Source organism: Rutilus rutilus, assembly GCF_951802725.1.
Source record: "Rutilus rutilus genome assembly, chromosome: 24".
Taxonomy (NCBI): domain Eukaryota; kingdom Metazoa; phylum Chordata; class Actinopteri; order Cypriniformes; family Leuciscidae; genus Rutilus; species Rutilus rutilus.
The window spans coordinates 30,815,749-30,839,034 of NC_140228.1; the positions used below are offsets into that span (position 1 = coordinate 30,815,749).

General features: G+C 41.3%; 1 protein-coding gene across 1 annotated transcript in view; it reads right to left on the bottom strand.

The window, feature by feature from the left end:
- The window catches only part of cdh19 (cadherin 19, type 2), a 55,786-nt gene extending 32,817 nt beyond the window's left edge, over positions 1 to 22,969 (bottom strand). The window contains exons 1-3 of the mRNA XM_084399666.1: positions 22,624 to 22,969; positions 20,693 to 20,987; positions 5,271 to 5,390 (exon numbers count right to left, since the gene is read on the bottom strand). Of these exons, the coding sequence (XP_084255792.1) occupies positions 5,271 to 5,390; positions 20,693 to 20,987; positions 22,624 to 22,830 (622 nt within the window). The 5' untranslated portion in view covers positions 22,831 to 22,969. The remainder of the gene's footprint in view (positions 1 to 5,270; positions 5,391 to 20,692; positions 20,988 to 22,623) is intronic.
- Between the last annotated feature and the right edge of the window lie 317 nt (positions 22,970 to 23,286).

Genomic DNA, 23,286 nt, shown 5'->3' on the forward strand with positions numbered 1-23,286 from the left:
GATTGAGTTAATATGAGGTTTGAAGGAGAGCTGGATATCAAGCCAGAGACCAAGATATTTAAATTCTTAAACTTTTATTAAAGCTGTTCCATCAAGAAAACTAATAAACCAGTTTTTAGATAAAGGCAAAGAATTAGGTTGAGAGTGTTGAGAGTGTTAGAGAGTGTTGAGAGTGTTGGATTTGTGAAATGTCAGAACTGGAGGAGTATATTACAGTGTCATCTGCATATAAGTGAATTAAACAGCCAGGACAGATTTGCGGTAAATCATTGATAAAAATGGAAAATAAAAGAGGACCTAAGGATGAACCATGTGGAACACCTTTATCAATCATTTTGAAGCCTGACTGGCTGCCTTGAAAAGTAATGCACTGACTTCTGTGATGAAGAAAACATTTGAAAAATAACAAAGAGTCAGAAGACCAATAGCATTCAATTTATCCAAGAGAAGATAATGATCAACCACATCAAATTATTTGGTAAGATCAATAAATATAGCACCTTTCGGCATGTTACTGTCAGATGCTGACAGTATGTAATTTGTGAATTTTAGAATAGCAGTGGTGGTTGAGAAATTTGATCTAACCAGATTGGTGTGGAGATAATAAGTTTTGAAAAATAAAGATGAAAAACCGCACTCTCAAGGTATAATTTCATAAATTTATTGTAACCATGTCCACACAGACGCGTTTCGGCCTAAGCCATCATCAGTGTCACACAACTTTGATTGCCTCTCCAGGCGTTTCCCCGAGGATTTGGCCATGGATATATTGGGAGGTGTTACTAGATACCTATAGGAACACATGGTAAAAAAAGCTATTGGTAAGAAATGTTTTTTGCAGATTGGCAAACAAAATGCCTGACTTTCCCTAACTATGAGCCCCTGTCTTTCCTGAATAAAACATAATGGTCAAGTTTGACTTCATCATTGGAAATATCACTGTTTAACCAAGTTTCAGAAAGAGTAATTATATATGGTTTATTATAAGTGAGCCAGGCTCTCAATAAATACATTTTAGGTGACAAACTCCTAATGTTCAAGTGAATAACTAGTAGAGTTCATTACTCCTAAATAATAGAATAAATATACACATGATGTGAAAGCAAAAATGCACACAAAGCATCAACGCGGGTTACAGTATATAGCAGTAGGGGGCAGGTGATGAGAAAGGCAGTAGGAGAGCAAAATAAACACACACACACACACACACACACACACACACACACACACACACACACACACACACACACACACACACACACACACACACACACACAAAGGCAAAGTATGTACATATGTATAAGTGCACAGCTCAGTCTGCTTAACCCATTAGTGAACATAATAAAATAAAAGGTCCAGGTCTATTACTGCTGGAATAGTTATGTAGTATAATTAAGACAGCATGAAATCATCAGATGACATAACTACAAGTAGGTAATGATAAAAATAAAATAGGAGACTGTAAATGCTACATCATTTAATTTGTTCGATCATTCAAAGTATTAATTGCCTATATCAAACTTATAGGTATCTATCCTTTCCCATTTAGGTGACCTAAACTAACCCATCTTTTAGCATTACGCCATTTTACAGCATTTGCGTCATATTATATGGCAAACAGTAGTAAAGCAGCACCAACCCTTTCTGCTCCCAGCATTGATTTGTAAATAAGAAACAAAAAGTAAGGCAGCAGCCGCTCAAGCAGCACTTATGCCAGTGACAACAATACAAATAATAAATAATAAGTTCAATGCCGGTCCGGCAAGGACATTATTACAAAAAGGGAGAAGAACTAAAGAGTTGAGAGAGTTCATCAGCAAGCTGAATATGGCACTAGCCTTCGATCACTAACTTTAAGGCTGTCATGTCATGAATTGTGTCTTACCAGAATAGTCAACTCTCAATGTGCAAGGATAGATCAATGCGTATTTAATGTACCGATCACAGAGCTTTTTCTTAACCGTATCAAACCCTCAGCGTCTCTGGACCAGACCAGCGGAGAAGTCCGGGTAAATGAAGACACAAGTTCCTTTGTACTGTAGGGACTCCTTATTCTCCCTGGATAGTTTCATTACTTTTAGCTTATCCTGGAAATAGTGGAAGTTTACCAGGATCGGCCTGGGACCCTTGGCTCTGGAGTTGTCCTAGATACATTGACAGCACTCGATCACCGGAGGAGTGGAGAAATTCACTTCACCTAGGAGCTGTGGAATCAAATGTCTCATGAAGCCAAGGATATCTCTAGCCTCGGCCCTCTCTGGGATGCCAATGAATCGTAGATTGGAGCGTCTGCTTCGGTTCTCAGCATCTTCCGCCCATGATTTCAGATCAGTGTTTTCCTTTTCAAGCACTTTCACACGTTTGACCAGGTCTGTTATATCATCCTCGTTTGAGCTGACTCTCTGCTCAAGCTTGATAACCTGCTCTCCAAACATTTGAAGCGATCCATCTATTTTGGTCAGATTGGCTCCAAGTGAGTACATTTTAGCGTCCATGTGTGAAATCATATCACGCTTCATTTGCAGCATCATGTCCAAAATACTTTGGAGATTAATTGTCTCATCACCCATTGAGAGGCCAGCCTCTTTCCGCTCACACAAAGAGAAGGATGTGGTCCAATAACTAGTCGGTTTAGAGCTGAAGATTGGTTTAGTTTGCCTTTCTTGATAAACCACTAGTAGACCATTTGCACAAAAAAAGTTTTAGAGTTGAAAAATACACTCACCTAAAGGATTATTAGGAACACCATACTAATACTGTGTTTGACCCCCTTTCGCTTTCAGAACTGCCTTAATTCTACGTGGCATTGATTCAACAAGGTGCTGAAAGCATTCTTTAGAAATGTTGGCCCATATTGATAGGATAGCATCTTGCAGTTGATGGAGATTTGTGGGATGCACATCCAGGGCACAAAGCTCCCGTTCCACAACATCCCAAAGATGCTCTATTGGGATGAGATCTGGTGACTGTGGGGGCCATTTTAGTACAGTGAACTCATTGTCATGTTCAAGAAACCAATTTGAAATGATTCGAGCTTTGTGACATGGTGCATTATCCTGCTGGAAGTAGCCATCAGAGGATGGGTACATGGTGGTCATAAAGGGATGGACATGGTCAGAAACAATGCTCAGGTAGGCCGTGGCATTTAAACGATGCCCAATTGGCACTAAGGGGCCTAAAGTGTGCCAAGAAAACATCCCCCACACCATTACACCACCACCACCAGCCTGCACAGTGGTAACAAGGCATGATGGATCCATGTTCTCATTCTGTTTACGCCAAATTCTGACTCTACCATCTGAATGTCTCAACAGAAATCGAGACTCATCAGACCAGGCAACATTTTTCCAGTCTTCAACTGTCCAATTTTGGTGAGCTTGTGCAAATTGTAGCCTCTTTTTCCTATTTGTAGTGGAGATGAGTGGTACCCAGTGGGGTCTTCTGCTGTTGTAGCCCATCCGCCTCAAGGTTGTGCGTGTTGTGGCTTCACAAATGCTTTGCTGCATACCTCGGTTGTAACGAGTGGTTATTGCAAAACGTTGGGCCAGCAGACTGCAGCTTGCAGCACACACTCACACCACGGCAGCCATCTTGTAAGTTACTGACACACACTCACTTAATTTTCAACAATATTACTGTTCTGCCTGCATTGACACTATTATATGAGAACTGAACTGACATTAATGTTTTCTCCAGAGTGACTGTATAGATAAATTAACTAAATTAATAACTTTTTTACAGCAAAAATGAACCATCACTGAACTTACTTAAGCTGGACTATGACACTATTTTCTTCTAGATCTGCTGTACAGCTGAAACAAACTTTGTTGCATTATTTTCCTGTTATCGCTGTAAAGCTACTTTGAAACAATCTGTGTTGTAAAAAAGCACTATATAAATAAAGGTGACTTGACTATTGATATTGCGATATATCGTTACTGTGAATTATTTTGTCCACGATAACCATGGTGTGAAAAATCTGATATTGTGACAGCCCTAGTGTTTATTTATGTTTGTTTGGTATTGACATGGTTCTCCTGTGTTATTCTCCATGTTCATTAAAGTCTTTTATATTTCTGCGTCACATATTTAGGAATTACAATTACATCCTGTTACAATTTATTTCTTGTTCATGGGCTAGTAAATAAGACACTGCATCAGCACAATAGTTATTTGTTATATTTCATAAATTAACCACAACCCTTTAGCAAGCGAACTAGACCCCAAAGATTGAGCCAGGCTCCAGTGTTGTCTTTTCATTCATCAAAGATCTCTCTTTTTCATGAATACAACTTCCAGCAAGGACTAACTGGAGCCTCAGAAAATTAAATCAGGCCACGATTTCAAATTAAATGTATCAAACTCAATGTTATAATTATCACCTGCACAGCCTACACTGGGCAGACCTCCTTTAAAGAAACCCGAACAGCAGAGACAAAAAATAAAAAAAATAAAAAAATGCACAATGCTTTTGTTTGGAGAAAAAGGGGCATTGCACACCAACACCAAAACCTCTTCTCAACTGTGAAGCATTGTGGAAGCAATGCTACCTCAGGGCCTGGACCTTTTGCAGTGAATTTCATTGAAGGAAATGAATTTTAAAGGAGAATTCCAGAACAGCATTTTATGACTTTAAGCTTTAGAGAGGTTGGGTGATGCAACAAAATAATGGCCCAAAGCAAACAAGTAAAGAACACAAGTAAATCTGTGGTCGATAACTATTCATAAAAAAATATTTATAAACTGAAACCGATTTGTGGAGAGGAATGGTCCATAATTAGTACATAATTGGTCAGAAGTCCTATAGGCAACTAGAGAAAAGAGGCTCTTTTGTTAAAGGAGGTTATTAGAAGGTTCACTTACTTCCTCGACCCTGCACTGTGATTGATTTCTCAGTGTATTCAATAAAAATGTGAAAAAGTAAGGGCAGGACCAGAGACACAAGAAACTGACAGAGAAGCACAAGGGAAAAAACAAACAACATAAACAATTGCCACAAAAGATAAAAAGCCAAACGACCAGCCCAAAGTGTCAGGACTTTGAAACGGGTATCCTAGCAGAGTAACCACAGGTGTAGTTTATAAAATGGACATGTTTCACAATACTTCATTGTGACACAGTATCTTCATTTTAATCACTATACTGTACTTACAATTTTGCCTTTATTTTACATAAATGCCATTTAACCCTAACCCTAATGCAGTGAGATTCAGATCATTTTAAACATGGCTGTTTAAAGCACAAAGGTTATTGCTGAGCGAGATCTGCACCTGTTTTGGGTTCCACTGAGAAGTAGGGCTCCCCCTGCAGGATTGAATAGATGAGTTTAGCATTGTTCCCAAACAAAGGGTCATCTGCATCTGTGGCTGTCACCTGGATAACTGTGGTCCCTGTAGAGAAGAGAGAAGGGTGAATGAGTGAATAGTGGTTCATTTACACGTATTCATTGTGCTACTCCCATTGAATCTGCCATTGCGTGTCTGTCTCTCATTTACAAAAAGTCCTTTAATGAGTCTGTTCTTTATTCATTCCATTGAGTTGAAGTGTCTACATCATGTAATTGTTCTTAGTTGTCTTCTGTCCTGTCTCTTCTTTGCTAAATGTGTGTATTTATTCTTACTGTCTGTTGTTAAAATATGTTGCCTACATCTGTTGGCTCATATTAACCCCCATGATGCCATCTCTCTCTCAGTGAAGTCCATTTTGAAACGCAACAGAAAATGAACTGTAACTCAGCGAATACTTGCCACACAGACATGAGAGAGACGTTCACTTGCTAATCGTCTACGTCAGGGGTGTCAAACTCATTTTGGTCTGGGGGCCGCATACAGCTTAATCTGATCTCAAGGGGGCCAGACTAGTAAACTCATAGCAAACTTACATAGAACTAACAATAAAGTCCACTTTTTTCTTTGTATTAGTGCAAATAAGAAGTAAATTATAAAAATATTTATATTAAATGAATTGTCCTTTTACAAAATATATTATGAACAACCTAAGTAGTATGTGCAATTTCAACAACACTATTACTCAGTTAAACATTTATTTAAGTACATTATGCATAAAAACTGATCACAGTTATTGTACAATGTCGCAAAACATTTTATCACAGTTTTGTGGACCTTAAAAACACTGTCCTGCATGTTAACATAAATCAAACATCAAAATATATAAATTATTTAAAATCCATTTTCCAATTCTGGGAAGCAATTCTGAACACATGAATTGACTCCACACACTTAAAATCTTAAGTGGCAGCTGTTTTAAAAAGAAAATCTTTGTAAAATTTGCAAATGTATACATATGTATGTATGTTTTTTTTAAAACAGAGGTTTTTTTTTTAAAAGTAAACAAATTTACTTTATCAATTTGCCCCTGAAACTTGGCATCTTTTAGCCTGCACAAGTGCATCAATATCAGGCATCATGTCCTGAGTAGCAGCCAATTTTAGAATCTCATTTAAGTGCTTATGTGTGAGCTTTGAGCGCAGCTTCGTTTTATTAATGTTCATTACTGAGAAAACTTGCTCACAAAGGTAGGTAGTCCCAAACATGCACAACATTTTTGCAGCCAGTGCTGTTAATTTAGGATAGCCTGGCAGGAGATACTGATAAAATGTGTCCAAGCCCACAGAGGCATTTTTCCTTCAATTCTACATCACACTGCAAATCAATTATTTCAAGTTGCATGTCAACGGGCACATCAGAAGCTCTGACTGTGAATGGTGAGTGAAAAACTGCAAATTCTGTCTCGAGTTCGCTAAAGACCTGAAATCGTTTCTCAAACTCCCTCAGCAAACCTGAAATCTTGTCTTTGTACTGTCTCACGTCAGGATTAACGCTTGCTGCGCACACATCTCTTAGACAGGGAAAATGAGCAGGGTCACCGCTTGCCATCTCCCATAACGTGAGCTTTAACTTGAATGCACGTATGCTGTCATAATACTGTGTTACAATTTTTTTGCGTCCTTGCAACATTTTGTTCAGATTATTCAAGTGCTCTGTAATATCAACCATAAATGCAAGGTCCTGCAGCCATAGTGGGCACTGTAATTCCTTAACAGGTTTACCTTTTCCCTCCATGAAATGTCCGATTTCCCCACGTAGATCAAAGAAGCGCTTCAGCACAGCACCTCTGCTTAACCATCTTACTTCAGTGTGGTATGGCAGACCATGGGTAATGTTACAGTCACAGTACAGAAGGCTGTCAAACTGACGATGATTGAGACCTCTGGCTCGGATGAAATTAACAGTTCGGACAACCACCTCCATGACGTGATTCATTTTTAACGACTTGCAGCATAATGCCTCCTGATGCAAAATGCAATGAAATGTCCAAAAATCACCCCCTCCATTTGCAACTTGTACTTTCTCTCTGAACTTTGTCACAACACCTGCCTTTTTCCCGATCATTGACGGCGCACCATCAGTAGCCAGGTTTACGGTGCGGGACCAGTCCGCCCCGACTCTGTCCAGCGCTCCAACGACGGAGCGGAAAATGTCCTCAGCTGTTGTGGTGTCGGTCATAAGCACCAACTCAAGAAACTCCTCTGTGACAGTCAAAGTCTCGTCAACTCCACGAATGAATATGGCCAGTTGAGCGACATCCGTAATATCAGTACTCTCATCAATTGCAACAGAAAATGGCAGAAATGACTCCACTTTGCGTTTCAGTTGGCTGTCCAAATCTGCCGATAGTTCCGAAATCCTGTCTGCCACGGTATTTCTCGTCAAGCTAATATTGGCAAAAGCTTGTTGCTTCTCAGGACACACAATTTCGGCAGCCTTCAGCATGCAATTTTTAACGAACTCCCCCTCACAGTACGGCTTTGATGCTAATGCGATTTCGTTAGCAATTAGGTAGCTGGCTTTCACTGCAGCATCACTGACCTCTTGGCTCCGGGTGAAAACAGATTGCTGTTTCTTCAGACCCACCAACATTTCATTTAACTTCTGTCTTCTCAGTTCTCTGTGCAAGCTGTTGTATTTTTCGCCATGCTGAGTTTCATAGTGGCACCGAATATTATATTCCTTAAGCACCGAAACTTGCTGCGTGCACACCAGGCACACGGGCTTCCCATTCACCTCCGTGAACATATAGGAAGAGGTCCATTTTTCTTGAAAAATCCGACACTCTGTGTCCACTTTTCTCTTTTTTTTTGACAAAGACATTTCGCTGATGAGGGTGCCAGGGCCAACAGAAAAGCGGGTAAACTGATAGAACAAAACGCCACTCAGACCCTGAAGCTCAGAGCAGATAGCGCGCGCGCCTGTATGATGTGACGACGTAAGAGCGTCGGGGCGGCGCCCGCGCCATCAGCCAATGAATTGGCGTGATTCTATAAGGCTTCAGACAATCGGCACACCCAGAGGGCGTTCCCACTGAGTCTTAAAGCTACGCAGCGTTGAGTGAACCTATGAAAGAGAACTGATAGAACCAAACGCCACTCAGACCCTGAAGTTCAGTGCTACTATCTGCTGTTAGTTTCGCCGAAAATGAAAATGATTTTTTTCATATTGCAGATTTATCCCCCGGGCCGGACTGCGGGCCGTAAGTTTGACACCCCTGGTCTACGTGAAGGAACGCGAACCTGTAAACGCCCTCATTACCTCAAAACAAACCAAACTTGATCTTTCCTCTGCTTTTCATCGAGTTTAAAAGACACGCTGCGAGTTTACCATGGATTTACCTCTGAAGAAGAAGAACGTAAGAACGATTTTTAGAGTAGGAAATTTATTCTCACTTAAATTAGCGTGTTATTGTTGCATAAACTTCACATTGTACTAGTTGACCTATTGCTAGACTAAAATGTATGAAATTGATGGAAACATGTTAAAATATGAAATATTGACAGGTAGGCAACCTTTCAATGCTAAATAAATATACAAGTAGGCTACAACACGAGGATGTTTTTATGCTCTGTAATATAAAATACAGCATGATATAAAAGTAGGCTAGTATGAGTGTTTACACTACCATGATGAATATTACAGTGTTTAGACCAGTATTTATTGTTAAATAATGTGTTCGTGGATATCTGCTCAAATGTAGATGTTTATAATGTGCTAACAATAATGTTTCATAGTGAGGAGCGGCTCGATTGGTTCAGTAAATGGTCTCTGCAAGCGCTGTGAGTTTGGGTCACTTGCGGTCACAAAACAGCAAGATAGTTTGGGTCACAAAAGCAAATTATGCTAATTTTTTTTACTCCAATCTCATTTCATAACGTATGAAAACATTTGAAGCAACATATGATAATCCATATATTTTTCTCTAGTGGAGTGTACTGAAGTGTTCTTTTTTAATAATGTATAGTTATAGGCCACCTGCATTTCTCCCCCACAAAAACAAAAGTTTTTTGTCAACTGAAAATTATTAGTATTGTTATTAATATTTTATAGCGCCCTACAAGTATATGCCTACAAGACACAACAAACCTGGTGTTCTTTATATATATTTTTGTGAATTTTAAATGCAATTTATTTTTAAACAGGTATGTGGAACAGGAACTGTTTCATGAATGGCTTAAATGTGTGTGACTGTTCAAGCCTCTCTGTTGAAATCAGTGTGCTCAACATTGTGACTTTTTGTCCTTCATTAATTATCTTTGGATTATGTTGCGTTGTAAATAAATCCAAACAATCAAAAAGCCATTCTTTTAATCTCTCCACATTCTTTGCTCACATCTTATTGTAGCAGAGTTAGTGCTTAATACAGTGCAATCAGACTTTAGCCATGAAAATGTTTCAAGTAACAGAAATAAGCACAAATGTCAGGGCATGTCAGAACATCTCCAGGGCCCAGAGGGTTAAAAGCGTATTTAAGTTTGAAACAGGCTAAGGGTGCGATTTGCCCCTGAAAAAGACGTGTGATGGCATTGTCTATCGACAGACTGTTATGGTTATGCTCTGTTATGTCCTGTTTTAGTTTTGTTTTTACTCAGTTTGCTTCGTTCCTGTTTTCCTTAGTTCTCTAGTTAGTTCCCCTGGCTGTTAATTAGTTTCCACACACCTGTTTCTGTTCTACTCATTATCTCCCTGCTTTACACACTGCACAATTTTCAAAGTAGTCAGGTCACTGTTCTTTTCACACTGCACGGCTATCTGGGGTAGAACTGCACAATGGAATGTATTCACACTGCATGACTTTACAAAAGAAAGAATCACAGACAACTTCTGTCTGGTCCGCAAACTACGTTTCACAACCAAACACTTGCGAGAAGTGATAAGGAAACACAAGATCACACGTGCGTGAGACCGGAGTTCTCACGCGAGACTGAACCACCTCCTCCTTCACTTGGATGTACTTCATTGCTTACGCTTTACGCATGAGTGCCCACTACTGGCGGAACCCTTGAATGTGTTTAAATGGAACACCCTAAGCTCTTCCTCACTGGAATCCTACATGGATGGTATGGTATCCTACACAATTCTAAATTGATTCTGATACTCCTGCTTATTATCCCTTTGCTAATTAAAATACTCTTTATTTATCTTTGATTTGTGCGTGTTCATCTACATATAACACAGACATTTAAAACTATCATAGCAGTAGTGTATAGCTGTCGTCATTGACATTTGAGTTTTGACATCTCAGAAATGAGCTCCATTACAGACGCTTTAGATAGCTGCATTAATAATTAATTAAAATAAAAGTACTGAATAATAGTGAAAGTACTGACATACATTTTTCCTCCTACCTTATATTATTTTACATATAGTTCTCTCTTTTTTTTACCATCACTATGTCCTTTTAGGGTGTCTGTACATTTCTTATTTTAATTCCTCTAAAAAATGACTGCATTTAGTTCTATTTAAGGGGTTCATGAACTGCATTTTAAAATTATTATTACTTTTTAATATTGCCTGAGGTGCACTTATAATGTTAGTAGGATTTTTTTTTACATCAATAATAATCATCAAATAGTAGAAATAAAAATATTTTTTTACCCTGATTTTAGTCTTCTAATTTGAACACTTTAAATTGGCAGGTCTCATTTAAATGGAAACACCCACTGTTATGATTGGGTAACATCTTTAGCATATGAAATAAGTATTAGATGTGGATCTTTGAAAACCTTTACTACATCTGTACTATTAAAGCTGCTGAGATTAACTAATTATGAAAAGTGTTGATTATAACATTATATTTAGAACTGCTGGAAGGTGGCATTTTTAGTCTGGTGATCCTGTTCTCCTGCCTTTCACTTTACTGAATCATAATGACACTGTGTTCGCTCGTTGGCCAGAGGAGAACTGGCCCCGACTGAGCCACGTTTCTCTCAAGGTTTTTGTTTCCATTCTTTTACTGATGGAGTTTGGGTTGTTGCCACTGTTGTCTTAGGCTTGCTTAAGGTGGGAATACACTGTGCGATTTCAGCATGGTTAGGTACTGACACTGTACGAGTAGATTGCATGCGAAGTAAATCCAAAGCTCAGGATTTACAGAGGAGAAAATAATTAATTGATCCCCTGATGATTTTGTAAGTTTGCCCACTTACAAAGAAATGAAGGGTCTATAATTTTATGGTAGGTTTATTTTAACGGATAGAGACAGAATATCAACCAAAAAATCCAGAAAAAAACACATTATATAAAGGTTATAAATTTATTAGCATTTGATCGAGGGAAATAAGTATTTGATCCACAACCAACCAGCAAGAGTTCTGCCTCCCACAGATTGCTTATGTGCCCATGTGAAACACAGATTAGTCCTGTCACTTTAAGAAAGTATTCCTAATGTCAGCACATTATATGTATAAGAGACTTCCATTGTATCTTCCATTTCATCCTCTCCACAACCATGGGCAATACCAGAGAGCTGTCGAAGGACATCAGGGACAAGACTGTAGACCTATGACCCCAAGAACACCATCCCTACAGTCAAGCACGAGCTGGAAACATCATGCTTTTGGGCTGTTTCTCTACCGTAAAATCTTGGATGAGAACCTCAGTCCAGAGGCGCTGGTGGCGGCAGCGCCTCTGTTGCTGCCCCCATAACAAACGAATAGTTGCTCTGACTTACGCCACTGGCTAGTGCGGTGGACGTATGTCTGAAAAGCACGAACTGGACATAGTCTGTGAGATCTCTCCTGCTCCAGCGTTGTGAACGGTGGAGGGCAGAAGGCCTCTAGAGTGACCGGATGTACAGCCGAGAAAGGTACCTTAGGCAGGTAATCAGGATGAGGATGCAAAATCACTTTCACCATTCCTGGGGCAAAGTCTAAGCAGGATGGTGATATTGACAGAGCCTGCATATCCCCAATTCTTTTTAGAGAGGTTATAGCCATAAGAAAAACCATCTTTAGGGTCAGAAGTTTGTCAGACGCTGACTCTAGAGGTTCAAATGGGGTCTCAACCAGACCCTCGAGTACTATGGCTAAGTCCCATGAAGGGCCTCAGTTGTCTGGCCCCACAAATGAAGCGAGCGAGCAGAGGATTTCTCCCGAGTGGTACCCCGACAACCAAAGCGTGGCAAGCCGAAAGAGCGGCCACATAAACCTTGAGAGTGGCGGGGCATGTGCCTGTTGATAATTTTTCTTGCAGGAAATCCAGAACTGAAGCAATCTGGCAGTTGACCGGATCTGCATTATGTACAACACACCACCTTTCAAAAACACCCCATTTGTTGGCATAACTCTTTCTAGTGGAGGAGGCCCTAACACTTAGAATGGTCTCAATAACGGCAGGCGAAAGCCCAGTGCCCCTCAGTTGGTACCCATCAGGGGCCAAACATGAAGGTTCCACAGGTCGGGCCTGGGATGGAATATCGTGCCCTCCGCCTGGGACAGAAGGTCCCTCCCCTTCGGAATCGCTCATGGCAAGCCGTCGAGGAGAGATATTATCTCCGAGAACCATACTCTGTTCGGCCAATGCGGCGCTATCAGTAAGAGGCAAGACCCTTGCTGGCGAACTCTGGTTAGAACTCCCGGGAGCAGAGCCACTGGAGGAAATGCTTACAGGTGCATTTTGGCCCATGTGTGCGCCATCGCATCCAGACCCAGGGGGCTGGGTGACTCAGAGAGAAGTAGAGGGGACATTGCACTGTCTGCTGGGAGGCGAAGAGGTCCACCTCCGCTTCGTAAAATCTGGACAGGAACTTTTCCTGGGCCCAGAGTAGGGCTGGGCGATATATCGATATAAAAAATATATCGATATATTTTGAAATGCGATATGGAATTAGACCATATCGCATATATCGATATATATTTCAAATTTTCAAATAGTCCGCCCCTCCTTCCACTCTGCGCGCGTGTTTAGAGCATGTTATGTTATGAGAGGCGATTCATGACTACTTCAGAAAACCCAGCACAATAGGAACTAACAGGCAGTGACATAAGTGTACGCTGAAATAAAGTTTTTCACCTCAGAAACACGGACTTTCTTGTCCTGTCAGCCGTTATACTGTGCTCGGAGCGCACACTCTTCAATTGCACGCGCAAATGCGGCGGCGCGCGCGCTGTGTATCGCTTCACTGTAGGCTATATAAAGTGCAAAAGAAACTATACGAGCATGCAACGCCGTTACGTTGTAAAATACACGAAATAAAAGTAATGCAGGTATGATTTTCATTCTATTCACCTGAGCAGTTTCCATGTTTCATTAACAGTTATTGTTAATATTGTGTATTCACCATGGTAACTGTCGTTTACTTTATTTTTCTTTGTGTTATTTTTTATATTTTTAAATGACTGTAGTGGCTCATACCACATTGTATAAACAAAAACTAGTTTGGGTCTGCTATTTAATAGCTTTAGCATAGGCCTACTGTTTATTTATTAGTAGCCTACTAGTCTTTACTAGTCATATTTTTACAATTTATGTTAAGTAAAGGGGGACAGTACTTCTGTGTGTGTGTGTGTGTGTGTGTGTGTGTGTGTGTGTGTGTGTGTGTGTGTGTGTGTGTGTGTGTGTGTGTGTGTGTGTGTGTGTGTGTTAACAAATTTTGTGTAAACGTGTTATAATTTGCCTATATATATGTAGGCTATATATAAGCAAATTATAACATGTTTACACAAATTTTTTTATATATATTCAATGTAAACTTTGATAATCATATTTAATAAATCACAATTACAATTCCAAGGGAATAATTGGCAATTATGATTTTTGTCATAATCGGTGCAGCCCTAAGGTAAAGAAACCTGTTTATAATTTATTAATTTGATTTTGCAACTGTTCACTGAAATAGCTGGTTTCAATAAAACTACTTGTGACGTCATGTTTGGCTTTGACTTTGACTGAACATTTGCTCTCACTTTGCAGAAAAAATATCGGGATATATATCGTATATCGATATTCAGCCTAAATATATCGGGATATGACTTTTGGTCCATATCGCCCAGCCCTAGCCCAGAGTCAAGTCAAGTCAAGTCATCTTCATTTATATAGCGCTTTTAACAACGTAGATTGTTTCAAAGCAGCTTCACAGAGATAAGCGTATAATTTAAGGTAACAGATATTGTTTTGGCTTTATAGCAGAGTTAAGTTATTTTCCATCTAAAGTTAGTTTTGATTGATTTGCTTCCGTCGCAACCATCATTTGTTATTAAATTAGGGGCCGCTAAGACGACACCATTCCCTCTACACAGACTTTAAACGCGAACCTGTGAGAAACGCTGATGGCGTTCACATGTGCATTTAGAATGGGTTCTATAGTTATGTGCATTTGAAAATACGCAGGTTTGGAGTATCCTTACAAGCCAAGCCTAAACAAAGTACTTGTCTTTCCTTATAAATTTTGATAAAGAATTTTATTTTATTTTGTTGGCGAAACAAATTTTCCCGACAACGCCTTATCTGTATAGTGGTAGAGGGATCCTCCATAGGGAGAGACTAGTGAGAGACTAGACAGAGAAAAATCTGGAAACCGCTACCCCCCCCGAAGCACCAGAGGTGGCGGGGATGGAGAGGTTTCGTGGGGGTAACGAGAAGGGGCGGTCAGATATAATACGCGCCCCATCCCGTGGGGGGCTACCCCCACCAGACTGGGTGCCAGACCATCAGGACTTCCTCTTTTTATTGATAATAGTCCTGAGGTCTGGTCTGGGAGGCTGCTGGGTGTGCGGCGAGCCGGTCTCCCATCCTTACGAGGGGGAGCGCGACTCGCCACACTCTGCTTCTTAACCTCCCTAGTTCTTGAAGGACCGGGGAGAGGATGGGTGGCCGATGGCCCCTCCCCTTGACTGCGGTGAGGAAGGAACTGCACAAAAGCTTCCTTATGCTTTCTGACCTCTCTGAACCTGGTGACGACGGTGTTAACTGAGTTGCCAAACAGGCCAGAGGGTGAGACTGGGGAATCTAACAAGAAAACTCTATCCTTATCCTTGATTCCCGTCAGATTCAGCCACAGATGCCTCTCCATGCTAACCAGTGCTGACATAGAACGGCCGATTACACGGGCCGTCTGTTTGGTAGCATGGAGAGACAGATCTGTGGCTCTACGCAGTTCGGTGAAGGCTTCCTTGTTGATGGTACTGCCCGGACTCAAGTCCTTCAACAGGTCAGCCTGGTACGCCTGTAACACTGCCATAGTGTGCAGCGCAGCACCAGCCTGACCTGCAGCTTGATAAGCTTTACCCACGAGTGCTGATGTTGATCTACATGGCTTTGTGGAGAGGATAGGTTTCTTAATCGAAGATGCCGATTCGGGCAAGAGATAGCTCGCGAGCGTCTCTTCAACCCCGAGGCATCTCCGAATACCCCCGTGACTTCGCACCCACGATAGTCGGAAAAGTCGACGTCGAGGGCACAAAGACACGGGAAGTATATGGTTTACTCCATGACTTTGATAGTTCGTCATGGAGGTCCTCGAAGAAGGGGAGAGACTGGTGTTTTGGTCCCTCCCCCCTGCCACCGGACAGAAACCTATCCTCTAGCTTAGACTGTTTGGGTATCTCTTGATCGCGTGGCCAGTCAAGCTGTAACCTGGCCACCACTCGAGTAACCACCTCGAGCAATTCCTCAACAGATTTATCTTCGCGAGAGGAACGCTCAGAGGCTGGCTGCTCATAGTCCGCAGACCCAAGAGATATTTCCTCCGCATGAGCTGAAGAAGCACCGGAGTGCGCTTTGGGATCACGCGAGGGAGCACGTGGATCTGGTGACAAAGCAAGCGAAAGGGACGGACCCGTCTCTTGCTCGTCAGCCAGATCCATGCGAGAGCCCCACGATGGCAATGTGGGTGCGGTCTGGAAGTAGCTAAGGCGAGCGCGCAGCATTTTGGCTGTAAACAACTCGCAATGCTCGCACTCGCTCTGCTCAAACGCAAGAGCCGCATGCTCTTCCCCCAAACAGACAAAACAGTAAGCGTGTGTATCCAGTTCTGACATGGGACGAGAACATGGAGGGACACAGCGCTTAATCTGTTGACTCATTTCTCTCTCTTTTTACTTTTTCTAAACTCTTTTTAGATCGTTAAGAGACGAGAAAGAGAAAATATGGACACTGTCAGCTTAGACTAAATAACTCCTAACAAAGATCTGTAGTAGATAGAGAGGAGATAAATGCTTGCACACCAAACACAGAGAGGTCTGAAGACAAAAAACCTGACGATGCACCTGCGGCTCATCTAATTATAGCCTTGTGTCGCGGGTGCGCTGATGACGTCACCGACCGAGGCTATATTACTTCCGGTCGATTCCATCGACGTGTTTACACACTATATTCACAGTGGGTCACGATTAAAGACGTTCCCACTGCTTTAAGCAGCGCAGCATCGATTGTAGCTTTTGAAAGGGAACTGTAAGGCAGATGCCTTATCACGTCTTCATCAACCTGTTCCTGATGATTCTTCTCCTGAACCTATCCTCCCTCCAGCCATGATCGTCAGTCCTATAAGATGGGCCATCGATGAACAAATTACACCAAGCCAAATTGCTCCCGGTACGTCAAGGGATGCTCAGTCTGTGCCGTTACCAACACTCCCCAGAAACTCCCTGAAGGAAAGCTGGTTCATCTGCCAATTCCACATCGTTCATGGTCACATCTGGGCATTGACTTCATGATGGACCTACCATCTTCAAACAACCACACCTGTGTATTTGTCATCGTGGATCACTTCTCAAAGGCCTGTAAGTTAATTCCCCTCTAGGGATTGCCAACTGTTCCAGAATGTTTTCCGTCATTTCGGCATCCCTGAAGACATTGTATCGAACCGGGGTCCCCAATTCATCTCTCAAGTCTGGCAAGCATTCTTCAAACTCCTCGGAGTATTCGTAATTCTCTCCTCCGGTTACCATCCTCAAACTGACGGCCAGACTGAGCGGAAGATCCAGGAAATCAGGAGATACCTGAGGTCCTACTGCCACCAGAACCAGGACAGCTGGAGCCAATTCCTCACCCCTTTCCAATGTATCCTGGGATACCAGCCTCCTCTATTCCCTTGGTTGGGTGAGCCCTCTGAGGTTCCAGCTGTCAACCACTGGTTCAAGCAGAGCGAGAGGGTATGGGACTCAGCTCATGTGCATCTCCAACAGGCAGTGCGGAGACACAAGAGACAAGCAGATATCCGTAGAACATTTACCCCTCGCTACCAATCAGACCAGAAGGTATGGCTCTCGACGCGTGACATCCGTCTCCGCCTGCCTTGCCGTAAGCTGAGTCCCCGGTACATAAGTCCATTCACAGAGCAGAGGCAGCTCAATGAGGTCACCTACAGGCTAAACCTTCCACCTCACTACAGAATCTCACCATCTTTCCACGTGTCACTCTTTAAACCTCACTCTGAACCCTTGTTTTCTCCTCCCACAGAATCTGGTGGCGATGAAGTACCTCTTCATCCCAACATTGCAGAAGAGGAGCCTATCTACCGGGTCCGAGCTATCTCAGACTCGCGATGACGGGGTCCCAGGCTGGAGTACCTCATCAACTGGGAGGATTACGGTCCCGAGAAGCGCTCTTGGGTAACTCGTCATGATATTCTCGATCCTACACTCCTCACACAATACCATACAGAACACCCAGATCGACCGGCTCCCAGGGGTCAAGGTAGGCCCCATCATCGTCCCATCCAGCCGTCAGGAGCCGCCCGTGGAGGAGGGGGTACTGTCACAGAATCATCAGATCAGCACGCTCCGCCCACTCGTTCACTCTCCCTGGAATTCTAATTCACCGCACCTGCACATCATCAACACACACTATAAAGAGACACTTCTCCTTCACTTCCTTGTCTGGTCTCGTCCTTACGTGCACTTACAGACTGTACTCGTATACTTACCGATTCCTACCTACCTCGAAGATTCCTCACCTGGACTTCGTCTCTGATCATCCGCCATCTGTCATCCATCATCTGTCTTCTGCCATCAGCCTGCTGAATCCTCTTCCATCTCCTGTAATCAAGATATCAAGATTATCATCCAGTTCTGATTCTCCAACACATATTCACCAGTCTCCTCTGCTGTTCCACTCCATGCCTCTGTTCAATAAAGCTCTATTCTGAACTGTTTACCTGTCTGCTTCTCTCTGTGCGTGACAAATGGATTAGAGGCTTATAATTAAAATGATTAACAGTCTATAATATGTCCAAACTCCGAACACTACAATAATCAGTCATCAATGAATATTAAAACAGCTTTATTTCAAAAACAGCTTGTTAAACACGAAATACTTCTCTTCTTATTTTTCACTACATGGGCCACAAGAGAAATATTAAGAAAATAAATCAAGACAGTATGCTATAGCCGTAATCAGCATATGGACAATAGTTCACATTTCCCTTGATAATAAAATTAAGTAGCCTACATATTAAATAAATGAGTAAATAAAGTGAAAAGTGAAATTAATTATCAAGTAAATTAATAAAAGAGGCACCGGTGTAGCTACATCGCAGGTGGCTTTGAAGACGTGGGTGATATGGTTTATCCATTTTGCAACACGAACTGGAGGTAAGCAACAGTAATTTGCAGCTAGTTTGATAGCTACAGAACTGAAATATATCCCTCTTTTCGTTTCCTTCCTTGCTGCATTAAAGATGAAATGGTTTAACTTCTGTTTTCGCGCAGGCACAGTGAGGGAAAGAAACACTGAGTTTAGGTCAATCGGTTCGTAGCTCTGCTTCAACTGTGCGATACCTCACGAGGGGCGATCAATTTCTGACATGCCAGAAATTCATCCAACCAGCCGATTGTTTCCCTCTGTACACTGCACGACAAACGGTGCACGACAAAGCTGAAAAACGGCCCGACTCAAAAAAGAGTCGCACGAGTCAGAATTCGGCTCAAAATCTGACAAAAAACGCACAGTGTACTAAACCCCACTAAACACCTTCTGGATCACAGAAACACTGAGCACAGACTGATCTCACTGATGCTCTAGTTTCTGAATGGGAGCAAATCCCTGCATCTATGTTTCAACATCAAGTGGAAGGATTTCCCTGTAAGTTGTTATTGTAGCAAATGGAGAGATTGATGTTTTTTGTTTGTTAGTTTTTGTTTTTTGCCATGATTTTGACAAGAGCAGTATTGATGTTGGGTGTTGGGGCCCAGATCACTGTTACAATTAATCTATAAAAATACTGAATAACGGTTCAGGTCTGGGCTTTGTAAGGGTCGGTCAATTTCTTTAAGTCAACTGAACTCAAGCCTTTATTTCTATAGCGCTTTATACAATACAGATTGTTTACAGCTTTACAGTGATAAACGGGAAAATAGCGATCGATTATGCAAATCTAATTCAACTATGCTGTAAAGCAGCTCTAAAAGACAACAGTGTTGTTGTTCAGCTGAAATCAGTTTAGTGTTGATTCAGTTCAGTTCAATAACTGTGTAAAGTTAATCAAATATGAAATTGTGGCGAGCAGGACGAGGCCGGGGGCCGTGAGAGAGCGGTACGAGGCCGGTGGCGTGATTACTGATGAGCGACACCAGCGCGACGCACCGGTATCGTGCTGCTCTCTCACGTCTAATTGATATTCAACACCAGACTCAGTAAACCATGTATGGAGCTATTCTTTCTGAACAGGGGTATTGCCATTTTGGAACAGAAAGAACTGCAAAACCTTCTTTTTTTTTTTGCAAAAACAAAATTTTCCAGGATGTCATTATGTGATCCTATTCATAGAGCAAATGTCAACCAAGCTTTCTGGGAATATCTGGTTTCTCTAAAACATTTAATATAGTAGCTTAATCATTTTGTTGTCTCTCTTTCACTATCAAACACTTTAGAAAGTGTTCCTTCATTAATGAATAACTACACAGGAACAAATGAGTAATGCATTATTAACACTCTAGTAACTACTATTAACTATCAATAAACTCTGATTAACTGATTAGTAAGAGTGCTCAGTTCAATGAGGTAGTTCACCGGAAGGAATTACTATCCAATACCTTTCAAAAAAAACTCCAAAACTTACAATGCCTTCTGTGTACATTAAGGAGTTATTATGGTTTTCACTTTAGAATACGGATCCAAATAATTAGTAGTTCCTTCTGAAGGATGTGATAATACTTGAGTCATTACTATCCAATACTTCACAAAAGGACCTCGGTTTAACGTCTCATCCGAAGGATGGGTATTGTTACTCATTTGTTCCTGTGTAGTTATTCATTAATTGTATTCTAAAGTGTCACCTCAAACTGTGTATGAACATAAACTTTTTTTTTAGCACTTAGTTAATTTATTAACTTAGACCATGAATAATCTTTTATGTTTTCTTTATTTGTCATGAACATATGAAACACAGTGGGTCAACGCACCTGTGGGACACATCTCTGGGATGCTGGATATGTAAGGCTCATTGATAAATTCTGGAGCATTGTCATTGATGTCCTGGACTTTAATGATAAACTCAGATTCAGGTTCAACAGGCTGTTTGGATCTGCGGTTGATGGCCTGGGCTTGCAGTATGTAGAAGGGCTTCAGCTCGCGATCCAGACTCTGTAATGAGTGAAGGTCACCTGTGTACTCATCAATGATGAATATCTCACCAGCTCCTTCACCTGATAGGATGTACTTGATAGTAAAGTCGCCTGTGTCGTAATCTGATTTCAGCTGAAGGAAAATAAACAGGATGTAAAAGAGATTTTGCAAGACATATCAAATATATATCAATATCTAATTATAATTGAGAAGTGCCAGGACTGTCACTCGTGCCCCTTAAAAAAATTACACTCTTGAGACTTCACATTGACGACACCATCTGTCACGGTTTGGTGGCTGTAGTGAAGCGCATGATGAAGAAGTAAACAAAATAGTATTTCATTGCAAATTCAAAACAAAGAAACATGCAGGAGGTCACTTGGAGACTACTTGGAGACATGGAATATAGCAACCACTACAACATAAATTTTAAACAATACAGGACAAGTAACAGACTGAGGCTGCTTTCACACTGGGCTTGTTTGCTGCGGTCCGAGCCTGAGCGCGATTGTTCCCGGCGCCCCCCGCAGCGTTGGTCTGGTTTCACACTCAACTTGATTTTATCGAACCCTGGTAGAACCCTCTATGGAACCCGCATGATAGAAAACAGAACGCGAGTCAATATATTGTGTTTTTTTTATTAATTTGGTGCTATTATGCACAGCTGCGTGAACAACACAGGTTTACTGTATGTGTGTGACGCATAAGGTGGTTTTTCGCTGCTTGCAAACGAAATTTCCATTAATTTGTTGTCCTGATTCCACACGCTATGCGCAAATACACTGCAGGCTCACTCTCGCTCGTATCCAAGGTAAATCATCATCACTATCATCCCTTACATGCGTTTTATTTAACTAAATACATAATCAGCTAAAACGCATGGTCAGGTCACTTTTCTTCCTGAACAAGTGCGCACCCGAGTCCGTGTTGCTTTCACATTCACGCGAACCGCAGCACGGTTCGAGTGCAACCGAACTCAGACCACCTCCTCCAGGTCGTCTCGGGTTCGGTACCCCAGTGCGCATCCGGGTCCACATGACAGCGTTCACATTAGCGATTTTTCATGCCAACCGTGCCCCGTTCCGAACTAAACTGCCAGTGTGAAAGCACCCTGAAACTGAGGGCTTAAATACATGAGGACAAATAAAGGAGCTGGTGAGTTAACACGACACACCTGAACAGAATACTCTAATCAATCAGAAACCATGGAAACCAACAGGCAGGGGACGAGGAAGACAGAACTAATTAACAGACTTACAGCAAACTCTCAAACAGAAAAGGAAATCTAAATCAAACAATACAAAGCGTGAAAACAGACTCAACTCTGACACCAGCTGAGCTGAGTAAGTAATATATTACTATTGGAGACTAAAATGTGAATATGCTGAAATGAGCATTAATACGGTTTAATGTTGGTTTGGTTTACTATTCAAAAGTACATGTAATTGGGTATGTAAGAAATTGCTTACAATTTTATTTAAATAATTAACAACATTTTCTGAACTCACACTTTAATAATAATAATATTATACTTTAATAATATTTCATCATATTTTTATTCAATATTTTATTATTGCAACTTAATATCGTAATGTTAGGTTTTAGGGGTTATTATTATTATATTTGTTGGTAAATAAAATGGCTGTCACTGTAAGACTGTCACAGAATTTATTCATGAGCTCCCCATCCTTGTCTTTAAGCTATGTGACCTTTTCCCACATTTCTTTAGTTTAGAGGTGTCAAAGCCCTTTGTGAACTCCAGTTATACCTGACCAATCTTCCTTGGTGTTGGATCTTCTTCTTCAACAAATATTTGGCTCCAAATCCAGCCACGTCTCACTCTCAGATGGGACCCATGAGAGGCTTTACTCGAACGGATCTCTTGCTGTTTTCTTGAGACAATAAGGTCACCCCCAAGCCATCCAGGCATGATGAAGATCATGAGGAGCAAATGAAGAACAGAACAGTTGTCCATTGTTGAGAAGTTCTTTAAATCCGTGTTTCATTGAGTGTTAGGGCTGGATGTCAGGGTGATAATGCCAATGGGGGAGACGGACTCAAACAGGAAATGAGGCAAAACTCTATTAGAAGGAAATGATGACTTTTCTGTTATTGAGAAAGAGGAAAGAGATTCTTAGAATGATTTATAGGGTTGAGGTGAAGGTGAACAGAATTCTTCAACAGACTGAAGTGTTGGAGTCTAGCTGGAGCACAAATAATCCATTAGAGTGAGACTACTGGGTAATCATCAGGCTAGGTGTAATCTGCAAGGGGTTTTTCATTTTCTGAAAAAGACAACAACAACCATCTCATATATTTAATCATGTTTTAAATGTTTTAAAATATGCAACCAGAAGTTTAACAAACAGAAATACAAGAGGCAGATGAATTATTTATTATTAATTATTATATATTATAATAATTAATAATT